The following is a 24,078-nucleotide window of genomic DNA, read 5'->3' on the forward strand; positions in this document are numbered from 1 at the left end:
AGTCAGCATTAATGTAATGGCTAGGTATAAAGCCAGAGGGGATCGGGGGGGATAGTTTCGTAAACTATATAAATGTCTAACCAATGTACTGTATACTTGAACCTAATAATAATTTTTTTAAATTTTTAAAAATGGTCAAAGAAAAATTGTTTTAATTAAAAAATAAAAAATAATAATGAAAAGAAAAGTTCTCTGTTCAGTAAGACTCCAATTTGCAATTCCATAAACTTTTCATTTTCATGACACAACAAAAAAAATATGAAGTATATGCACAGGAATATGACAAAGCAATGTGGATTATTTAAAAACCAACTTGTTTTTTGCTATTATAAATAACTAGTTAGAGAGATTCTATCGGTTTTCTGCCCTTTAGAAAATAGTAAAATCTTTTTTTAACCTTGATTCTGTATTTTTTCAGGACATCTATGAAAAAGACTTTTTTTTAAAGGTACACATACAGCATATAGTTTAAAAAGTTAACTTTTAGAATGATTATATCACTATCAGAAAACAACAGCTGTTTGATAATTTTATTTACCAAAGCTAAATCATAAATTAAGCTATCCTATTCATCTTTCAATGGCAACGCGGGTCTAATTTAACACCTTATTTACAGATAATAAGAGGGATGACTTTGCTACCCTGAGTATTTTTCATCAATGACAGATATACCTAGAATTGTTCGGAAAACAAGTATATGCGTATAAATTTCTGGGTAATTTTAATGTAAAATATACTTTACATTTATAAGTAAGATTTAGCAATTTCAGCTAGATGACTAAGAAAGTTATAGCATTTTTCTAAATAGTTTCTCAACATAAGCACTACTGATATTTTGGGCCAGATCATACTTTGTTGCAGGGCTGTCCTGTGAATTCTAGCAAGTTTATCAGCATCCCTGATTTTTATCCACTAGATGACACTTGCCTCCTCTCCCACCTGTTAATAAAACAAAAATGTCTTCAGACATTGTCAAATATCACCTGGGTAAGGGGGAAAAAATTGAACCTGGTTGAGAATCTGAATCACTAATATAGATGGAGATAAAGAAAAAATAATGAATTTTTCATTTCCTCAATCATCTCTCAAATAGAATCACTGTCTCTGTAGAAAAAGTCACTATAGTTAAAAGCTGAATTAAGTAGCCAATTATTTTAGATGAATCCTGTAATTAATACTTTGTTGTTTTCAGCTTCCCTTAAACCTGAAAGTTACTATAAAGTACAAATATCGAGGACTGACAGCTGAATTATTTAATATTAATCATTAAGATTGATCATGGTATAAAATATTGACCAAAAAAATAGGAGACCCATTATAAAAGTTCACTTAATACCAGAAAGCTTTTTTCCCCCTTCATTATAAAAAAACATGAACTACTTCCATAAATATGGAAGGCTAGATATTTAGAAAAACACCTGGAAATACTGAATAAACTACAACAAATGTCCTTTTAAGTACAGAGTTTAGCATGCAAAAAGGAAGGACAATCCTCAGGGTACAGAACCAAAGAGGAAGAAGAAAGTATCAGTAGTAGGTAAGCACTGAAGCCCCTGAAGCTGAAGACCCCTACTGGGCCCACACAAGATGAAGTGATGGAACTGAACTTTCTGAACAAAGCTAGAACCCTTGAAGGCTCCAACATTAACACAGGGTGGGATAGAAAATAGTCTTATGAGCTGCCGAAGGAGATGACAAGGTTAACTGTTATTATGGGCCTTGGTTCATAGCTGCGGGTATAGCAAAGAAGATAAAAGAAAATTAGATAAGCTTGGGAGAAAATTAGTAAACCGAATATAGATATGAACTGAGAGTAGAGTGAAAAAAATAAGGTTGATACAGAAGAGAAGAAACTAGAATAAAAAACTCTAATATTAGAAATCCCAGGAAGATATAATAAAGAGAATGTGTGAAAGGTTATATTCGAAGAGATAATGCCAGAGTGTCTTCCATAACTGATGAGAGGAAAAAAATCTTTAGATTTACAAAACTCCTCAAAAAAATTCCAAGCAAGATGAATAAAAATAAATCTGCACTTAAATACATCATAGTAAACCTGAGAATACTAAAGACTTAAATAACTAAAAAGAATCATAGTGAACATTCAAATTACTTATAAAAATCAGACTGAGCTAAATTTTCAAACAAGATGCTAAAGTAACTTCCAAGAGATATACAGTAGATTCATATTATTCAGAGTAGCTATGTTTCATGAAGTCATTGTAAACGGTGAATTAGTGAGTACAATCATTGCTCGTAGGGGAAATACAGGGTTAGATTCCTGTGAGTCTCTTGATTGTCAATATAAACCTGGTTTATGTGTATTTGTTTTCACACACCTTATATGATATATATTGCTGATCCATTAACATTGAATTCATGGCCAACAGCAGCATAGCTCATGCCTAAAAGAAGCTTTTCTAGCACACATATATTCTCCAAAGTCATATCACAACCTTCCACTTAGAACACTACACAGTACTTCAACACTACATGGGGATCAGTGAAATCACCAATAGAAAGCACAAAAAATGTGACATGAAATAGAAAATAAAAAATACACTTGTTTATAGTAAGAGAGCTAAAATAAGAAGGCATAGCCTTGCGTTGTTCGGCCTCAGATGCAAATATGTACATCTGGCCACTCAAAGTTTTCATTGCCTGAGCATGTCCACAAATGACCCTGAATGCACAGTGAGGACTGATTTTCAGGTTACAGATAGATTTTATCAACTGGATAAATGTGTAACTACAAAATGCACAAATAATGATGACTAATGATGACCGACTGTACTTTACAAAAAATAAAATTAGGTCTGACATAATGAAAGGCTTAGTGAGCACAGACTGAAACACAGGAGTAAATCCAGAGAAATACTGACTATAATCTCAGTATCTAATTTGGGAGATAAAAAAGGCAGAACAATGCTGTTATTCCTAGACAATAACAACATCATTATTGCTGGTGATGGGGTGACTGAAATGAAATGTTTAAAAATCATTATGTTATTTAGGAGAAAGCATTTCTGATTATTCAGACATTGAATTAACTGTGCATGTTAAAATATGAAGGGCATTGCTAAGGAAATACCATGTAACTTCCAAAACAGAAAAGGGAAAAATGGGGCAAACCATTTAATTAATCCAAAAGAAGGTAGTAAAAGAGAAGTGAGTTACGGAGAAAATAAGATAAGCAGAAATCATAAAATAAAGATAGAAATAACCCCCAAATGTCAAGTTGGATTAAAAACTGAAATAAATTAAAACTATGTGATTTAAAAGGGATTTTAAAACATCAAGACAGAAAAAATAGACGTAAAAAGATAGAAAAAAATTAGACAAACAATAACCTAAAAAAAGCGAGTGTAGCTTTATTAGTATCAATCAAAACAGATACCTAAAGCAGTAAAAGGAATTTTAAGTGGGAGTTACTATAAAATGATAAAAAGTAAATTTACAAGTTGATTAAATAATTTTAATTTTCCATGTACTCCTACATAGCCTCAAGGTGTCTTTGTGTATACATATATAAAACTGACAAAGAAAAAATTATCCAGCTTGGGAGATTTTAACAAAACTCTCAGTAACTGACAAAACTCAGTAAGAATAGAGAAGTTACAAAAGACCCTATTAAGAAGCTTAATACATATAGAAAATTATAGTGAATCCTGTACCCAGTAATTTGAAAATACATAGTTTTCAAGTATGAGACAAAAAAACTGATCATGCATTAGGCCATAAAGCAAATCTGAAATAATCTGAAATGTACCTACTGTCTAACCACAACTCAATGATGAATTAATTAATATGGGAATTCTCTGCACAATTTTTCTGTAAGAATCTAAAACTTTTCTAAGATAAAAACTTTATTAAAATATATATTTAGAAATTTAAAAAAACATATCTACATATGGATTAAAAAATTAAAATGAACAAAAAATAGAACTGAACAACAATGAAATGAGTGGAATGTGGTTTGTGTGATGCAGAACTAATGCCATACTCAGATGAAATTTTCTAGCCTTAAAAATTCACATTAGAAAGGAAGGTAGGCTAAAAATTAACACAATAAACATTCATCTCACAAAGTCAGGAAAAATACAGAATAACTTCAAAAGAAGCATAAAGAAGGGCTAAAAATCCCAAAGATTTAATAAAAAGGATCAAAAAAGGCCAAAGTTTAGTTCTCTGTAAAGACTAAACACATTAGCATCCCTTTGTAGAAACTGATCAAGAGAGAAGTTATAAGCAAAAAGTACAGGAATGAAAAAGGAGAAATAACTGCATATATAATAAAAATATTTTAAAGTAATAAAATATGAACATAACGCCAATAAATTGAAAGTCATAGACAAAATGGACAATCCCAGAATGATATTAAAGAAAAACAAAATTTAAAATTGCTGATTCAATGTTAAAGTATTTTAACATATAAATTAGTCGACCTACAACAGACACAGGCCTACATGGTTTTTTACTAGTATATCGCATCAATCATTTGAGAATAAACAATTCCTATCTTATACAAACTCTTCTAAGAAACAGAAAAAAGAAGGAATACTTCTTAACTTTGACACTCAAATCAAAACTGGATACTCTATGTGAATGGACAATTACAGACCCAATTCACTTATGAACATAGATACAAAGATACTAAACAAAATACAAATAATCAAATTAGGATGTCAAAAGCATGGCAGCATGAGGTGTCCCCTGGATCTCTTCTCTTGAAATTACAACAAATTGAACAGCTACAATCCAACAGAAAACACCCAGCCGAACACTCAAACACATCTGAGAGGCCTGCGCATCAGAGCACCTAAAGGTAGGAGAATCAGGTGAGCAAAGGAAGAGGAAAGGGAGAGGAGCGGGGACTGGTGCTGCGGACTCAGCCGGGAGGTGGGAGGTCCCTGTGGGGTGAATTAGGTGGGTGTGCACTCTTTGTAGAGGGTAAATTAGGTGGGTGTGCACTCTTTGTAGAGGGTAAATTAGGTGGGTGCACCCCTTGTAGTCCTGAGCATTCCTGCTTGAGTGATAAGCTATGCGGAACTACAGGGCGGGATCCAGTGATCTGGGCAGAGACGGAATACAGAGGGGTGACAGCTGTATTGCCAGGCAGAAAGCTGAGTCACAGAGCTTGGCCGCCTACCCCCAACCTCCTAGAGCCTGCCTTCCCAAACTTCCTAAGGGAAACTACAATAGCGAGTATAGTACCCCACGAACTGTAGAGAAGCACACTACTACTGATCTCAGTGACTTGGCCTCAGATACAGAGGCCAGGCAGCTGAACCTTGGCAGCCAGCATTACTGGAAGGAGAACAACAACAGGCACACCAGTGGCCTCACCCAACCCACTACACCTCCACCCATCCAGGCTAACTTGGAGGTGGCACTGGGGCAACACAACACTATATATCTGACTGCTGGGGCAGCATCAGGAATTCAGAGGCTCTTCAGAAAACTGGATCCCCAACACCTATCACATTCTCTCACAGGGATGGAGCCTTGGGACCGAGGTGAGCTGGTTACAGAAGAGATACACACCTCCTCAGAGAATAAAGAGCACTTTATTACCACACAGAGAGGTCAGGGAGGTCTGGGCAGTGCAGAAGGCTTGTGCACCATGTAGTAAAATACAAAATAAAAACCTTCTTATCAACCAGCTAAAGAGAGATCACTCTAAATAATTATAATTTTAAAAAACAGAGTACATTCCCATAAATACCTAAGCACAGAAAAAAAAAAAAATCCATCAAATACCATGAACCAAGATGGCAAAGCAACTCAGAAAGAAAATGAAAAATCAAAAGAAAATAAACTTAAAGCTATAGAAATATGTGATTCCAATGAGAGAGAACTCGAAATTGCACTTATGAAAAAACTCAACAAGATTTAAGAAAATTCAGATCGACAGTTGAAAGAGCTTAAGAAACAAAATCAATGAACAACAGAAATACTTTACCAAGGAGATTGAAACTCTAAAACAGAACCAAATAGAAATTCTGGAGATGAAGAATGAAAGAACAAGCTTAGGAAACAGAGCTGACCAGATGGAGAAAAGAATTAGTGATGCTGAAGACAGAAATCTGGAAATGACACAGAAAGTAAAGAGAGATTTGAGTGTTAAAAAAAAAAATGAAAGAATTCTATAAGAACTATCTGATACCATCAGAAATAGCAATATAAGAATAATGAGTATACCGGAAGAGAGGGAGAAGGGAACAGAACCTATTCAAACAAATACTCGAAGACAGTTGCCTAAGTGCATGGAAAGAACTGGATCTTCGAATCCAAGAAGCAAATAGAACAACTAATTATCTCAATCCAAAAAGGCCTTCTCCAAGACACATTATATTAAAACTGTCAAAAATTAATGACAAAGAAAGAATTCTCAAGGCAGCCAGAGAAAAGACAATGGTAACTTATAAAGGAAAACCAATCAAACTATCTTCGGACTTCTGAGCATAAGCCTTATAAGCAAGAAAGAAGTGGAGCCAAATATTAAAACTATTAAAAGAGAAAAATTACCAGCCAAGAATAACATATCCAGCAAAGTTCTCCTTTAGCTATGAAGGAGAAATAAAAATCTTTTCAGAAACACAAAAGCTGAGGGAATTTTCCACTACAAAGGCTGTATTACAGGAAAATTGAATGGGTCATTCCACCTGAAACAAAAGGACTAAAGAGTAGGATGATTAATAGACAGAAAGAAAGTGCAAACCTTTTTATGAATAGGGTATTATAAACTTAAATGTTACATAATGGTTAAAGGAAATAAAAACATTTTAAAAAAAGATAACAGGTACTCTAACTCAGAAATGAACTCATAGCATAAATAGGGATAATTTGAGACAACAAAAACAGAAAAGGGTAGGGGGTAAAGGTCTGAATCTGCAAAGGAAAATGGAGATAAGATGCACAAAGAAGAAAAACTCCTGTATATATGAAACATTTTTACATAGAATTAATGGTAACCACACACACACAAAAATCCAGAACTAAGAAATATAAGCTAAAAAAGAGGGAACAGAGGGATAAATGATAGAATTTCACAAAATTAAATTAACAGAAACACAAGGGAAAAGAAACAATGGAAACACCGAGCTACCAGAAAACAAAAGATAAAACAGCTATAGGAAAACCTCATATTTCAAAAATCACCCTAAATGTAAATGGACTGAACTCTCCAATAAAAAGTCATAGAGTAGCAGATTGGATCAAAAAACAAAACCCAACCATATGTGGCCTTCAAGAGACACATCTCAGCTCAAAGGACAAACATAGACTCAAAGTGCAACGGTAGAAAATGATATTCCAAGCAAATGGCATCCAGAGCAAAGCAGGTATAACTGTACATATATCTGATGAAATAGACTTCAATATAAAAAAGTTAATGACAAAGAAGGACACTTCAAAATGATAAAGGGGATAATACATCAAGAAGACATAACCCTTATCAATATATATACTCCCGATCAGGGAGCACCAAAATATATAAAGCAACTACTAACATAACTAAAGGCAGAAATTGACAAAAACACAATTATAATAAGGAAACTAAATACCTCACTATATACCCCAGCTGTTGATACATCATCCAAACAGAAAATCAATAAGGAAATCAATAATCACACATCATACAAATTAGACATAATAGACATTTATAGAGCATTTCATGCCAAAACACCAGATTATACATTCTTTTCTAGTGCACGTAGAACATTCTCAAGTTTAGGCCATAAATTGGAACACAAAACTAGCCTCAACAAATTTTAGAAGGCTGAAATCATACCAAGCACATTCTACAATCACAATTCTTTGAAACTGGAGATCGACTGCAAAAACGAAGTTGGGAAAACCACAAATAGGTGGAGATTAAACAACATGCTACTGAAGAACACTGGGTCAAAGGAGAGATCAAGAGATACATATAAATAAATGAGAATGAAAATACAACATATTACCAGTTTTGCTGTATCCCAAAAGATTTAATAAGAGGAAAGTTCACATTATTACAGGCCTTTCTCAAAAAACAAGAAATCCCAAATAAATAACATTACATCTTAACTAGAAAAAGAAAAATTAAACCCAAAGTCAGAAGAAAAGAACAAAAATTTGAGAATTAAATGAAACTGACAACAAATGACAACAGAGAAAATAAGGCATCCAGATACGAAAACCTGGTAAAGATAACACACAAAAAAAGAAAACTATAGACCAATATCTTTCATAAACACAGATGCAAAATTCCTACATAAGACACTAGAGAACTGAATACAGCAACATATTAAAAAGATTATACACCATGATCAAGTGCGCTTCATCCCAAGGGCACAGGGATGATTCAAAATACACAAATCGATTAATGTGATACACCACATAAACAAACAAAAAAACTAAGAAATATATGATCCTATCAATAGATGCAGAAAAAGCCTCTGACAAGATACAACATTCATTTATGATCAAAACGCTTAACAAAACTGGTATAGGAAGAAAGTACCTGAATATAATAAAGGCCATATATGACAAGCCTTTAGCAAACAATATACTTAATGGTGAAAAACTAAAAACCTTTCCTCTAAGATCGGGAACAAGACAAGGCTGTCCACTGTTATTCAATATAAAAATGGAGGTCCTAGTGAGTGCAATTAGACAAGAGAAAGATATAAAAGACATCCAAATAGGAAATGAAGAACTCAAACTGTCACTATTTGTGGATGACATGATTCTCTATATAGAAAATCCTAATGATTCCACAAGAACACTACTAGAAACAATCAGCAAATATAGTAAGTAAAGTTTCAGAATACAAAATCAATGTTCAAAAACCATAGCGTTCCTATACTCTAATAATGAAGTGTCAGAAAAAGAAGTGGAAAAAATAATTCCTTTTACAATTGCAACAAAGAAAAAAATACCTAGGAATAAACTTAATGAAACATGTGAAGGACCTATAAAATGATGGCTATAAGATCCTAATTTTTTTTTTTAATTGAAGATACAAAGAAATGGAAAGATATTCCATGTTCTTGGATTGGAAGAATCATCGTAGTTAAAATGACCTTATTATCTAAAGCATTATACAGATTTAATGCAATTTCCTTCAAAATCTCATTGGTATTTAAAAAAAAAAAAATAGAACAAAAAATCATCCAATTTGTATGGAAGCACAAAAGACCCTGAATTGCCAAAGCCATCCTGAGTAAAAAGAATGAGGCTGGAGGCATCACTCTGCCCAACTTCAAATTATACTACAAAGCGACAGTAATCAAAACGGCATGGTAACGGCAGCAAAACAGACACACATACCAGTGGAACAGAATCGAGAGTCCAGAAGTAAACCCATATTTATATGGGCAAACAATTTTCAACAAAAGAGCCAAAAACATATAGTGGAGAAAGGAAAACCTCTTCAATAAATAGTATTGGAAAAACTGGAAAGCAACCTGCAAAAGAATGAATGTAGACTGCTGTCTATCACCACACACCAAAATTAACTCAAAATTGATAAAGGACTTGAATATAAGACCTGAAACAATAAAATGCATAGTAGAAAACAGGAACTAAACTCATGCACCTTGGACTTAAAGAGGATTTTATGAATTTGACCTCAAAGGCAAGGGAAGTGAAAACAAAAATAAATGAATGGGAATACAACAAACTAAAAAGCTTCTGCTCAGTAAAAGAAACCATCGATAAGGTAAAGAGACAACCATCCGAATGGGAGAAGGTATTTGCAAGCGATGTCTCTGATAAGGGCCTAATATCCAAAATATACAAAGAACTCATATGACTCAATAACAATAAAAAACAATCCAATTAAAAAATGGGTAGAGGACCTGAACAGACACTTGTCCCAAGAAGACATACAAATGTCCAACAAACACATGAAAAGATGCTCAAGATCTCTAGCTATTAGGGAAATGCAAATCAAAACCACAATGAGATGCCATTTCAAAACTGTTACAATAGCTATAATCAACAGGACAGGTAATAACAAGTATTGGAGAAAATTTGGAGAAAAAAGAACCCTCATACATTGCTGATGGGACTACAAATTGGTACAACCACTGTGGACAACAGTATGGAGGTTTGTCAAAAGACTAATAATTGATCTACCATATGATCTAGCAATCTATCTACTGGGTATTTACCCCAAAGACTTGAAAACATACATCCAAAAAGATTTGCACACCAGTGTTCATAGCAGCATTATTATCGGTGGCCAGGACATGGACACCAAAGTGTCCTATAACAGATGACTGATAAAGAAGCTGTGATACATATATACAATAGAATATTACTCAGCCATAAGAGGAAATGAAATATTGCCATTTCCAACAACATAGATGGATCTTGAGATAATCACGCTAAGCGAAATAAATCAGACATAAAAAATTGAAAACCACATGATATCATTTATATGTGGGATATAAACCTAAAACCAACAAATGAACAGGACAAACAAACAGACATGCACAATAGACTAGTGGTTAGCAGAGTGTAGGGGAAAGGGGCGAGTGGGGACGTAAATGGGATAAAAGGGGTCAAATATGTGGTGACAGAAAAAAATATATGGGTGGTGAATATACAATGCAGTATATATATATGCCTTACTATTGAATTGTACACCTGAAACTTACTGAAATTTTTAACCAGTCATCATAATAAAAAAAAATGATAAATAAAAAATAAAATAAAGTAAAATAAAATAAAATAAATAAGGCAACAAGGAGCTGGTTCTTTGAAAAGATCAATACAATTAACAAATCATTGGCTAGACTCACTAAGGAAGAAAGTTAAAAGACACATATAAAGAGGTATTTTTCTCTCTCCCAGCACCTCAGAGCATGTGGGACTTGGGTCCTTTTTGGTTCAGGGTCAGAATGCAGAGGACAAGACAATTTCTGATGGCTTACAATGTGCTTGCTGGAGGTCTTGGCGGCACTCAGATTGGAGCTGGGAGCCCCTGAAGAGAACTGGAACCACCCTGCCAAGACAGGAAAGTTTCACACTTCTTCTAGATTAGACCTCTCACAAACAGATGGGAGCCAAAAACAAGTGAAGAGAATTGAAGATGAACCCAATATTTAAAAGTTCCTGTCTGTTACCTCGCTTCACTTCTTCATACATGACTGTTGTAGCAGGTACATCATAAAGCATGAGTGTTTCTAGAAATGCAAAAACAGGTGGCAGTATTTTAAAACATGTCAGAATTCTAAAGAACATTTAATGATGTTTTAAAAATCACTGAACCTACAAGGTCTGGATCCTTGATACTTGCCCCAGAAGTAGACTTGATAACTTATGAAAATGCTGGACATGTAATGCTGAGTCAACAAGAACAGAACTGTGAAGATTAGACCTAGTGGAAATTTTTTTGCAAAGAGAAGATGACTGATAAGGGTGGGTAGTTTTAAGAGAGAAAAAAATGGCATGGATGATATGCATCTTCTGGCGACCAAATCAAAGTTGTGACAGAAACAAGGAGCAAATAGCAAAGAAAATCGCCTGGGATCTAGGTGAACAAGCTATACAACTAGAGAGAGAAAGAAGAAATCACCCAGCGACAGGAGGAGGTAGGATAGGGCAAGGATGCGAGGCTGCTCAGTCTGGAGCAGCTGAGTGGAACAAAGGCCATAGCAGCAGCAGCCAGCAGATCCAGACGCCTCTTAAAAAGGCCGTATCCGCGAGAGGACTTTCGCAGTGATGGACCCACTCATTCTAAGCAACAGCGCTGGGTCAGCTGGGAAGGGGGTCCCAGGGACTTACAGCGGGACACTGAGTTGTCAAGTAAGGGCCAGAAGTGAGATTCGTTCTATACAGAAGTGCCTCTGTATCCACTGTTCCTCTGTTGAGCCCGCCCCGCTCCCAGTGTGCTGACTCGGAGCTGCCATGAGATATCATCAAACTGGGTAACAGAGGTGGCACCGCCCAGAGAACTCTGTGAAACTCCGCATCCCCCAACTCATGGCCCCACTCAAGCCACATCCAAGTGTGTCCTTGCTTAGTCAGGTGCCCTTTGTTGAGCAGCACCTAGACTCACACTGGTGGCAGCTGTCCATGATTTCTGGCGAGGCCTCCTGAGGCAACTATAAGCACATCATCTGTGGATTGCTCCCTGAATCTTAAGAGGTGGCCCCAGAGGGGCACAGGCTGGGGCTAAACTTGGCTTGCAGCTGAACTCCTCTCAGGACTGTGCCACTGAACATCTACTACACAAAGGCACACTAATAAGACCGGGAGACTTAAGAGCTTTTCTTAGTACTTAGAAACAGACACACAAAGGCAGCCAAAATGGGAAGACAAAGAAGCAGAAATCATATGAGAGAACAGAACAGAAAACCAGAAATAATGGAGTCAAGCAATCGAACAGTGTGGAGTTCAAAATACTGGTTATAAAGATGCTCAATGAACTTATAGGAAGTGTAGATGAATTCACTGAGAACGTCAACAAAGAGATAAAAAACATAAAAATGGAAATGGAAATTATAAAAGGAAACCAGTCTGAAATGAAGAACATATTATCTGAGATGAAAAGTATATTAAATGGAATAAACAGAGTGGATAAAGAAGAGGATCAAACCACCAATATAATGGATGGGGAAGCCAAGGACATTCAATCAGAATGGCAAGAAAAAAGATACCAAGACTATAATAATAATTTAAGGAGCCTATGGGACACTATTGAATGTAAAATATCCACGTCATAGGGGTACCAGAAAAAAAAAAAAAAGGCATTGAAGAACTATTTGAAGAAATAATGATGGAAAACTTCACTAACCTGGTGAAATAGCCATACAACCCCAAGAAGCTCAGAGAGTCCCCCCAAAAATGAACCTGAAGAGGCCCACACCGAGACACATCATATTAAAATGGTAAATACAAAGAGAGAATCTCGCTTAAAAGCAGCGAGAGAAAAAGTTACCTACAAGGGAGCACCCTTAAGACTGGCAGCTGATTTCTCAAAAGAAACTATGCAGGACAGAAGGGCTTGGCACAAAATAGTCAACGTGATGAAAACCCAGGATCTAAAACCAAAAATACTTTATTCAACAAAGCTATCATTTAGAGTCGAGGGACAGATAAAGAGCTTTCCAGATAAAAATAAGCTAAGGGAACTTATCAACACCAAGCTAGTATTAGAGGAAATGTTGGAGGGACTACTTTAAGAAGGAAAAACATGTATCAAAAACGGAATAAAGAATGGTAATAACTACATTCCTATCAAGTACCTCAAATGGAAAAGAATTAAGTGCTCCAACCAAAAGATAGAGTGGCTGAATGGATAAGAAAACAAGATCCCTACATATGCTGCCTACAAGAAACTTACTTCAGATTAAAAGACACACACAGACTAAAAGGAAAGGGATGGAAAAAGATATTGCCTGATGGTTTAGAGGGTATAGCGCTGAAGGAAATGGGTCAGATAGAGAAAGACAAATATTGCAGGGTTTCGCATACATATGGAATCTAAAGAACAAAATCAACCACAAGGACAACAAAAGCGGATATAAACTCATAGATACAGTGAATATTTTGAGGGATACTAGATGGCAGGAGGTTTGGGGAGATGGCAAAAAAAGGCAAAGGGATAAAAGAGGTAAAAATGGACAGCTGCAGAAAAGACATGGAGATGTAGAGTATAGCATGGGGAAGATGGTTAATAATGTAATAAATACGTAAGGGGGACAAGGGCTACTAGATTTAATGGGGTGATTTGCTTTGCGAGTTATGCAGATCTCTGATCACTATGCTATACAACTGAAACTGGAATATTATTGTATGTGAAATATAATTTAAAAAACTTACATTGTACAATGTAAATACAAGCAATTTCAATAAATTTCAATAAAGTCAGAAAAAAAAGTTAAAAAAAAAAAGAGTGGGTAGTTTTAAGTCTCAGTATGACTTTAGATGAACACTAAAGCAAAAGTGCAGCAGTGTGAGTAGGTTTTCTCTAACTGGGCAAGATGCAAAGCAGCCATATTTCCTGGTGTCTTTGCTTCTTGGCATAAAAAAAAAACCCACAAACAAAATATAAACTAAAGAGAAGTTATGACAGATATGACACAAATATAGAAAATGTAAACTAAAGAGAAGTTAAGAAATACAAAATATCATACATAGAATACTATGAAAGATCATATGCCACCATATTCAATAGCTTAGAAGTAATGGACAAGTTCTTAGAAATATGCAACCTTCCTAGACTGTATCACAAACTGAAAAATCTAAATAGACTGATGAATAGTAAAGAAATAGAAACGATCATCAAAAACTTCCCTATAAGTTTAGGACCAGATGGCTTTTTCACTAGTGAATTCTATCAAACATTCAAAGACGATTTAATACCTGTTATTCTCAAACTTTTCGAAACACGTGAAGAGGAGATATTTCTTAACTCATTTCATGAAGCCAACATTACCCTTATACGAAAACCTGTTAAATGTAACACAAAAAAATAAAACAGACCAATATTTCTGATGAATACAGATGCAAAAATCCTAAACAAAATACTAGCAAATCAAATACAAGAATACAGTAAAAAGAGTATACGTCATGATCACGTGGGCTTCATTCCAGGGGCAAAAGGATGGTTCAACATACGCAAGTTGGTCGATATACCACATAAACAAAATAAAGGAGAAGAATCATATGATCATATCAATAGATGCAGAAAATGCATCTGAAAAGATACAGCATCCATTTATCATTAAAACAGTTAATAAAATGGTTATAGAAGGAAAGGACCTCAACATAATACAGGCCATATATGAGATAACCCTTAACTAACATCATACTTTATGGTGAAAAACTAAAAGCCTTCCTTCTAAGATTAGGAACAAAACAAGGTTGTCCACTATTACCACTCTTGTTTAGTATAGTGTTAGAAGTCCTAGCTAGAGCAATCAAGGAAGAGAAAGATATACAAGACATAAAAATTGAGAATAAAGAAGTCAAACTGTCACTTTTTGCAGATGATATGATTATACAGAAAATCCTAAAGACTCTACTAAAAAACTGTTAGAAACAATAAACAAAAACAGTAGTTTCAGGATACAAGGATACAAAATCAACATACAAAAATCCATAGTGTTCCTATACACTAAGAATGAAATTTCAAGAAAAAATGAAAAAAACAATTCCTTTTGCAATCGCAACAAAAATAATAAAATACCTATAAATAAGCTTAACGAAGTATGTTAGGGACCTATACACTGAAAAAATATAAGACATTAAAAGAAACTGAAGACACAAAGTAATGGAAAGATATTCCATGTTCATGGATCAGAAAATCAACAAAATTATAATGACATTATTAGCCAAAGCAATATACAGATTTAATGCAATCCCTATAAAATACCAATGGCATTTTTTAAAGAAAGAACAAAAAATCATCAGATTTGTATGGAAGCACAAAAGACCCCTAATTGCCAAAGCCATCTTGAGAAAAAAGACCAACGCCAGAGGCATCACTCTGCCTGACTTCAAATTATACCACAAAACAACAATAATCAAAACATCATGGTACTGGCAGAAAAACAGACACACAGACCAATGGAACAGAATTGAGAGTCCAGAAATAAACCCTCACATATATAGGCAAATAATTTTCAACAAAGGAGCCAAACACATACAATGGAGAAAAGAAAGCCTTTTCAATAAACAGTGCTGGGAAAATTGGAAAGCACATGTAAAAGAATGAAACTAGACTGCTATCTGTCACCATACACTAACATTAACTCAAAGTGGATCTAAGACATGAATAACCTGAATGTAAGACCTGAAACAGTAAATTGCATAGAAGGAAACATAAGTACTAAACTCATGGAACTTAGGATTTTATGAATGTGACCTCAAAGGCAAGGGAAGTAAAAGCAAAAATAAATGGACGGGACTACATCAAACTAAAACACTTCTGCCTCGCAAAAGAAACCATCAATAAGACAAAGAGGCAACCAAGTGAATGGGAGAAGATATTTGGGATCAACACCTCCAATAAGGGGCTACTATCCAAAATATATAAAGAACTCATACAGCTCAACAAGAATAATAACCAAAAAAATAAATAAATAAAAACTGGGTTGAGGACCTAAACAAACACTTCTTCCAAGAAGACATACGAACGGCCAACAGACATATGTAAAGTTGCTTAACTTTATTAGCTATTAGAGAAATGCAAATGAAAACCACAATGAGATACCACTTTACACCTGTTAGAATGGCTATCATCAACAGGACAAGTAATAACAAGTGTTGGAGAGGTTGTGGAGAAAAAGGAACCCTCATACACTGCTGGTGGGAATGTAAACTAGTACAACCACTATGGAAAATGGTGTAGTTTCCTCAAAAAATTGCCCCTTCCTCTCTTCCTTCCTCCCTCCCTCCCTATCTCCATGATGACTTACTCACCTTTCCAAATTATGAAAAGTTCTGAAAACTGAAAGTTACATATAACATTTGGTAGCAAAACAACCCGACTAGAAAAATTTGATGACAAAATCTAATCTCAATTAACAAATTATGTATAGTCTTTATTCTAATGTTCACACATTTCAGTGTACAAATATTAATGTGTATGATTATGAGGTGATGCCCAAAGACACCAAGATATAATGCAATATATGGCACATGTGCCTTATAGCTTTTGTAAAATGTAAATATAAATTATGATTTGAATATTTAAACAGATAGCAACTCAAATCAAAACCTGTTTCCCTATGTATGGCAATTTTCTCAATTACCCATTATATGGAATGGTTACTGTTTAAAATGTTTACTCCTTAAAAGTATAAAAATACCTAAGAGTGAGGAAGAAGCCAATTTTCCCTTTTGGAAAGGAGTTCTATGTAAACAGTTACTTTCTTGCAGAAATAATTTATATGTTCCTGTTGGGAATATTTTCTCTTTGAAAGGATATGGGGCTTAGTAAATAGTCTAAAACTTTATACTCTTGAATACTTTTAAAATGTAATTTACTTTTAATTGCCAGATATTTTAACTTCATACAATGCAAAAATGATTAAGGAAATAAAGCATGAGACTATTTATTAAATCGTAACTAGCAGTTCTGAAAACTACAGCCCTATTATTACACTTGCTTTAATAAATACGGAGTAATAATTCAGTCCCATGAATGCTGAAATTGCATGTGCATACACATTCATATTCTCTCTCTCCAAGTTCTTTTCAATTTAAGAAATATTAACTATTATAAGACTAGCTGTACAATAAGGGCATGTAAATTTTTACTTCCTATTCTAAATAATTCTACACATTCAGAAATAAGAATTCCCTGACCTCAACCTTATACTAGAATATGGCAGAGAGGCAAGATTACCAACAGTTTAAGTACAGTTTAAGTAGAAATAAGTATAAGTACATGAATCCACAGAGGACTAATATCTTAGACTATCACCATTGTCAAATATATTCATATGTGTCTAGGTAGCCCAGACAACTTGTAACACCAGTGTTTTTCTGATGAGGAATCTTTAGCCCTAGACCAGAAATCAAAATCTCCTTGGGTCTAAAACCTTACTTCTAACTCTTGGGTACTTTCTACAAACAGGATATGAGATGAGTAAATTCTCATATGACTATCTGTTATTCAAATAATCATACTCTGTGTATACTACAATAAGTGAATATCCTCTACCTTGAAGCGGGGGAATTGATTGCTGATGTGGGAAATAATGGCATCAATTCAACTACTAAATTGGGCTTTGGAACCAGACTTGATATATTGAGCAATATTTTAGATACCTGGAAAAATAACACTGGCAGAATAATCTCCTTCACTGACTAATCATAAATTCGAGTTGGCAAAGTGATTACTATAAAGACAGTATTTGTTTTTCTTTGCCCACTGAAAAGACAATAGCTGAAATACTTTATGATTGATGGGTGAATGTTTTGAAAGACTGAACAGTAATATTTATTAACATGTATAGAATGATCCATAAGGCCCTAAACTAGGTGTTGGGAAATTCCAGGCTCCAGCACTCTGTGCACCAGCAATGCTGGCCTCCACCAGTCACCTGACTGTCTTCACATACAGTTCCTTTGCATGGTGTACTCTTCTTCCTCCCTTCCCTAGAACCCTCCTCTTAATCCCTGTTAAGTTTAGCAGACACAACCATGCTTGCTTTTTGGCTAACACAGACAATATAACAGACTCTGAGAAACTGGTCTCAAAGACCTCCATTAATGTTAATGAGTTTTCCCCCCACCTGCCAAAATCCATGCAAAAGCAGAAAACTCACTGATTTGGCCTTTGGGATTGATAAATAAGGAAATCAGTGAATCATCTGAACATTTCAATTATTTCTAATTTTCAGAAAATTTAATTCCCCACCCTCCAATTCTACAAAATTAAAATTTAAAACATTACATTATACAGGTGTACCTTTTAATAGGAAATATTATGAACTAGACTTGTCATCAAGAGAGAAATCTAAGCTAGGCTTTCCCTAAAGTGATTGTGGAGATTCATGGCTTTCCACAATCTTTTAAAGCAAAATCTAAAGTGGAATGTCAATATACAGAAAAAGTAGCTTTACATAACCCTAGGACTCCATCAAATATAACTGATTGCACTGTAAGTTGTGGAGTCACTGTGCAAAAGTGAACACAGCAGACTTTGGAGCCTCAGCCAGATCCTTTATAGGCTCTGTGGCTTTCTTAGCTTTAATTTCCTCTTCCATAAAATGAGACTACTACCACTTGTCTTCCAGTGATGTTTTGAGAGTTTGAGGTAAAATATACAAAATCCTCAGCACGAAGTTTAGCACATAGTTGGTGTCCAATAAATTGTCATTACCACCTAATGGCTTTAAGTCACCTATCTTAATTCGGCAGTGTGGTTAGTCAGGCAATAAGAAGTCCCATTGTCTCTTTAAAACATTTTATGCGATTTCATTTATTTGCGAGTACACTGCTGACAAAGAATGGAAATCAGCTATGTTTTAATAGTTTATTGCTTTAAAATTTAAATACAAATCATTTTATTTAAATTTTATATGCAACATATTCATTATGCATGTAAAAGGAAGGCTCGCTTTAAGATTTCAATCTGCTACCTCAAGAAAAATTGTTGGTTTACTACAGAAATTCATAGTAGAAATCTCAGGTCTGGCCTGCCTCTCTGAAGTGAATGAAGCAATACCAAGAAGTTAAAGTTAAGTTATCCAAATACAGTAGGGCAGAAAACTATTTGATTCCAAGTGCCAAAAGTAGAATTATGCAGTCCTTTGGGCACAAGGAAGTAGAGGATAGGAAAATAAAGGTAGGTAAGAGAAAGAAAATAAAAATGTTCCACTAGCACCTGCCTGCCCCAGAATAAAGCAGTGATACCAACACCATAGATTTTTTTATGCATAGCATTTGGTGACAAATGCTATTATGCATCCAACTTTCCCCTTTTTCAGTTTCTTGGAGGTAGTTAGGGATCACAGAAACATAGGGAGATCAGAATTGAAAGGAACCTTAGAGATCACTTAACTTTCTTCATTTTACAGATATGAAAACAGAAGCCTAGAGATAGATAATAAAGGAGTAACTGCTGAATAAAAGAATAAACAAGAACTCAAATCCAGCAACTCTTATTTCCTTGCATTTTAACTTCCATAGTGAATTGCTCAGAATTGGTCCTCAAATGGCATTAAATGATGAACCATAAGTAATCCTTACTTGCAATACTTCTTGTAAGACAATGTTCTACTAGCTAGTCACGCCATAAATTATAAAACCACTGTCAGGTAACAGTATTCGCAAATTTGAAATATTGTTATCTTGGTCAAAAAAAATCACAATACATTTGTCAATATTAGCAAAGCCGCAGAGACTCTGATATGTAATTAATTATGTTTTAGGATATAAACCAATTAATAATGGTGAACATTGTTAAGGTGGCTAGCAATCTTTGTTTAAAACAGTTTCATCTACCTAGGAGACTACAAAAAAAAGACAATGATACCAGTCCAGTTCACATCCCCTTCTGTACTCTCAGAAAGTATACAGTACCTATTATCTACTTCATTACTTCTCAACCTTTTTAAGGTTGGAGAAACAGCTATCAGCTATAGATATTTTCCCCGAGAAAAAAAACACGTACTAACATACAAAATTTTGCATACAATTTCAAGTTTAGTAAATCCATACATGGGATCAAGAATCGCTGTTCTAGTATTCATCTAAGTTAAGTATGCACTACCTTATATTGCTATTTATCCCCACTCATGTGTGTCCTGGTTCAGTTACATCGAAAGTTACTCAGAATTGGGAAGGGGTCTTATAACCCCCTGTATCAACAGCCTGAGTGCATTGCTCAGCCCATAGAAGAGACTCAATTATCGAGTAGAAATTCAATGATTAATTCTTAGCAGAGGTTATTTACCCATTTTGTGTTCACCAAATGCTGTGTGCTGTACAAGGAAATGAGGATTCAAAGATTAAATAATGACCCTATCCTCAAAAAACTCAGTCTAATTTAAGATATAAATAAGTAAACATATAATTGCAATAGTAAAAAAAAAAAAGGCTAAAATGCAGGGGGAAAGAGATGGGGAAAGGAGCACAGAGTAGGAACTGGTGGGAACTGATGTTCTCAGTTTTCTAGGTTCGTTTGGGATTGTGGGTTAGGAGATTAAAAAGATGACACAGAAAGCTTCCTGGAAATGAAGTGTGCTTGAGCTAAGTCCAACAAAAATAACAAAATGCCAGAAGAGGGGTAAAAACAGAGAAGCAAAAGAAAAAAAAAAAAGAGTATGCAGTAGGGGAGTAGTGAGTATTTCTTTTGTTTCATTCCTATAGTAAATCAAACACTACTCCTGAAACACATATTGCTATTGATTCTATACTTCTAAAACACCTATAGAACATGTTACAACGAATAAATTTGATCTAATCTGCCATGATAAATTGTGTTTTAACTGTCCAAAGACAGAAGTCACATTTACCATGCTAATTCAATTGTGTTAGCCCATTTAATCTTCTTATATACTGTAACAATGAGATTTTTTGCATTACATATAGGTGACAAATGTTACTCAAGTTTCAGTTCAAGTTATTTATTTATGGAAAACAGATCTGAGTCTGTACATCATTTTCCTCCTGTATATGCTAAGGAAAAGTTCTGGATTCTACAAAATGGAACAAAGAGAAAGTCATCACTGCCAGATGATGTAAGTCAAGTTAAACCTCCTCACTTCCTCTGATAAAGAGTAATTAACAGTTCATTTTTGTTACATATTAAACTATTGATTACAGTACCATTAATTTTATTTATAGTCAGACATACATTTCAGTGAAATAAAATTAGTAACTAATTATCTTGTTATTGGAAATCAAATAGGGTAGGCTTAGGTTGAGCAAAATTAACTTGCCTTATTAGAGTAGAACACAAAAGCAATTTTAGAGCTATTATCTCAAATCTTTCCAAAAGTTCTGGGGAAAGATAAGACATTTGTACTCTATAGCTTAATACTTAAAAGCATGTTCAAAGTCTTAGAATTTAGTATGCCCTTCCATTTCATTTTATCTTCAGAAGAGCTTTGTAAGGTTGGCAGGTCAGTATGTTTGCAGATGAATAAACCTTGCATGACAGAGGCTACATATCTTGTACTTACTCATGTTTCTTAAGAGTTGGAACTGGGATTAGAAATTGATCTTCTGACTCACAGTTCAGTGGCTTTTCCTTTATGCCACTGCTTATAAAAACATCATCTAACACAACTACACTTCCATAAATTATATACTTTAAATTGCAGTGATAGCTGAGCCTTTTAGTAATCTACTCTGGACATAAAATGACCTATTTCTGCACCTCCTCAAGGGTTCACATTTTATTCTTGGTTTATCTTGCACAGTTCAGCACAGTATATGTTAACAATATTCCCAGTATGGCTTATATAATTTAATCTTCTAAGTCTATATTTCAGACTTACAAACTAATGAAGGCAAAAGAAGCTTCAACATGAATGACCAAATACTATTACCCATATTTTGTCATTTTGCCAGGTTTCATTCAATGGCAAGATAACAAGCTACTCTTATTTTCTATAATGCCAACTCCTAAAAAAAGGAATTACAGTGATATAGAAAAACCTGTGATGGTATTTCAGTTGTGAAAAGCAGTTTAATCCTTCAATTTAGGGCTTCACACAGTTTGGTTCCTAACCCCAACTTCATCGCTTAAGTGGGACTACAGATGCAACTGATTAATTTTTACAGCTTTAGAGAACTATATGAGCTTCCTCATTTGCTAAATCAAATCATTAACACGCGAGCACTTAATTTTGGAGGGCTGGTATTAAGCACTTTATCTTATTATCAGTCACCTCCATGCAGAAAAAGGTGTTCCACAAAAGCTATTTGCCCTCATATTACACTGAAAACCTGTAACTCCGCGACAAACCTCTGGCAAACTCCTGCCGCCTGTTTCCGCACCATCACCCCTGGATTTGTAAGTGGATAAATTCACTGAAAGGGCAAGTAACTGCAGCCCTCAACGAAGGGAGGGTTCGCACTCGAGAATCTTTTCAAACCTGTCCCATGACTCCTCTCTTACCAAAGCTGTCTCTAGCTTCCAGACTCTAGGATGGCGGCGACTACCAGAAAACAATAATAACAGAAAAAGCTGCTGGCGCTTACCAATCAGAGTTCAGTGCCCTCACCCCTCCACAACTACACCTAAAAGGTCACCACCACCGGGCTCCTCCCAGGGCCCCAGCCCCTCTCCATTTTTCCCTAAGCTCTAGCAAGTTTTTCAGATGAGAAAGGATACTCTCCATATTCGACATGGTACCACAACTTTTCTCGAGAGGCGACAGCCCGGGTCAGCGGCACAGATTTGATGGGAGGACGCTCTGACTTCCGTCTTAGTCCCAACCCTGCCGCCGGCTGGGCTCCTAGGTTTGGGAACCCACTTCCTGTTTTTGCGTTAGGCTTGCTTGGAGGCGGGGCCGTCTGCGCCGGGGGGCGGAGCTGGGGCAACGCCAAAATGGCTGCCGCCTGAGGAGGCGGTTAGGGTGGGCTGCGGTAGCTGGAGGCCGTTGAGGGGCTAGAGGGCAAGAGGTTACGCCCCTCCCCCCCGCGTTCTTCGCGTGCACCCTAGTCTAACCCAGCGCCTAACGGTTTTCGTCACCCAGCTAAGCTTCTAGTATTTTCCGTTGTCGAACTCAGCTCTTCTTAACCTTCCGCCACACCTCTTTCCTCAGATTTCATACTAGCCTTGGCCCCTCACTTCTGTTCTCAGAGCTTAAATCTTACGGATGAAGGAAAAAAAGGTATAGGGCTTTTAAAGTACTCTTTAAGAAATTATCCTCCTATGAAATAAAAACCTAAGGGGTAGGCGGGGTTGGTAGTTTTGAATTGTGAGTTTCAGTTGACGTTTTAAAAAGGATCCTGATCCTTAAACTTTTAGGTAAGAAGGGAAGGACGAAAAAGTAAGCCCTAGGCTTAAGAGGCAAAGTTTCTGTGAAATATATACTCGTAATAAATTGATTATTAGATTCTATAACAGATGGTGTGCAATACGAAAATTACTGTGAAATCTCTCTAAACTATAATGGGAGGGGAGGTTAATCAAGATACTAGCGGTTGGCATTTTATATGAGACTTATTAAAATAACCAAAGGTAATTTATAAGACACCATCTCTAGATTTCTGGGAAGGAAGTGTCTCTGGCGTTAGTGTCACTGCATTTCAATTCAAAACTGGAAAATTCCAAGGAAGAGCTAAGAGGTATTACTTTGAGGAAAAATAGAATAATTATCCTTTTACTGAGGAATTTTACAAGTTTGGCTTTACATTTTTTCTCTTCAAAATTTCAATTTGTGGGGGAAATGAGTATATAATCGAGCTCTTTAGAATTGTTTGCTATTGACCTAAAATGGTTCTAAAAGCTGTTGTTTTACTCTTGTGTTCATAATTGGTAGGCTTCAGACAAACTGTTACTTAAGTATAAACCTTGATGCTGGAAAAACAAACCTTTCGAACATAAGGTTAAATCTGGAAACCACTTCCACAGATGAAACCGTATACGGATCTCTCTCTCTCTCTCTCCGTCTC

The 24,078-nt window shown here is 35.4% G+C and overlaps 2 protein-coding genes and 1 long non-coding RNA gene across 5 annotated transcripts in view; 1 reads left to right on the forward strand and 2 right to left on the reverse strand.

The window, feature by feature from the left end:
- Nucleotides 1–22,962, reverse strand: part of LOC120591866 (charged multivesicular body protein 1b-2) — a 35,085-nt gene extending 12,123 nt beyond the window's left edge. The window contains exon 1 of one of the 2 annotated variants that reach the window (XM_039849592.1): nt 22,793–22,962. In XM_039849592.1, the coding sequence (XP_039705526.1) occupies nt 22,793–22,808 (16 nt within the window). In that variant the 5' untranslated portion in view covers nt 22,809–22,962. The remainder of the gene's footprint in view (nt 1–22,792) is intronic. The other variant, XM_039849593.1, reaches the window with a different exon arrangement.
- On the reverse strand, nt 197–22,781 carry LOC120591892 (uncharacterized). Of its 2 annotated transcripts, XR_005650019.1 has the most exons (5): nt 21,636–22,781; nt 14,359–14,445; nt 11,115–11,174; nt 10,923–10,993; nt 197–939 (listed from the first exon to the last, which is right to left on the reverse strand). It is a non-coding gene; the product is annotated as an uncharacterized LOC120591892 (long non-coding RNA). The 2 variants fall into 2 exon arrangements; XR_005650018.1 differs by lacking the exon at nt 197–939 and having other exon boundaries at nt 10,745–10,993.
- Nucleotides 22,963–23,015: 53 nt separating the features above from the next.
- Nucleotides 23,016–24,078, forward strand: part of TENT5D (terminal nucleotidyltransferase 5D) — a 91,022-nt gene continuing 89,959 nt past the window's right edge. The window contains exon 1 of the mRNA XM_039849591.1: nt 23,016–23,294. The gene's annotated coding sequence lies outside the window, so the exon portion shown is untranslated. The remainder of the gene's footprint in view (nt 23,295–24,078) is intronic.

Source organism: Pteropus medius, unplaced genomic scaffold (genome assembly GCF_902729225.1).
Source record: "Pteropus medius unplaced genomic scaffold, Ma_sr-lr_union100, whole genome shotgun sequence".
Taxonomy (NCBI): domain Eukaryota; kingdom Metazoa; phylum Chordata; class Mammalia; order Chiroptera; family Pteropodidae; genus Pteropus; species Pteropus medius.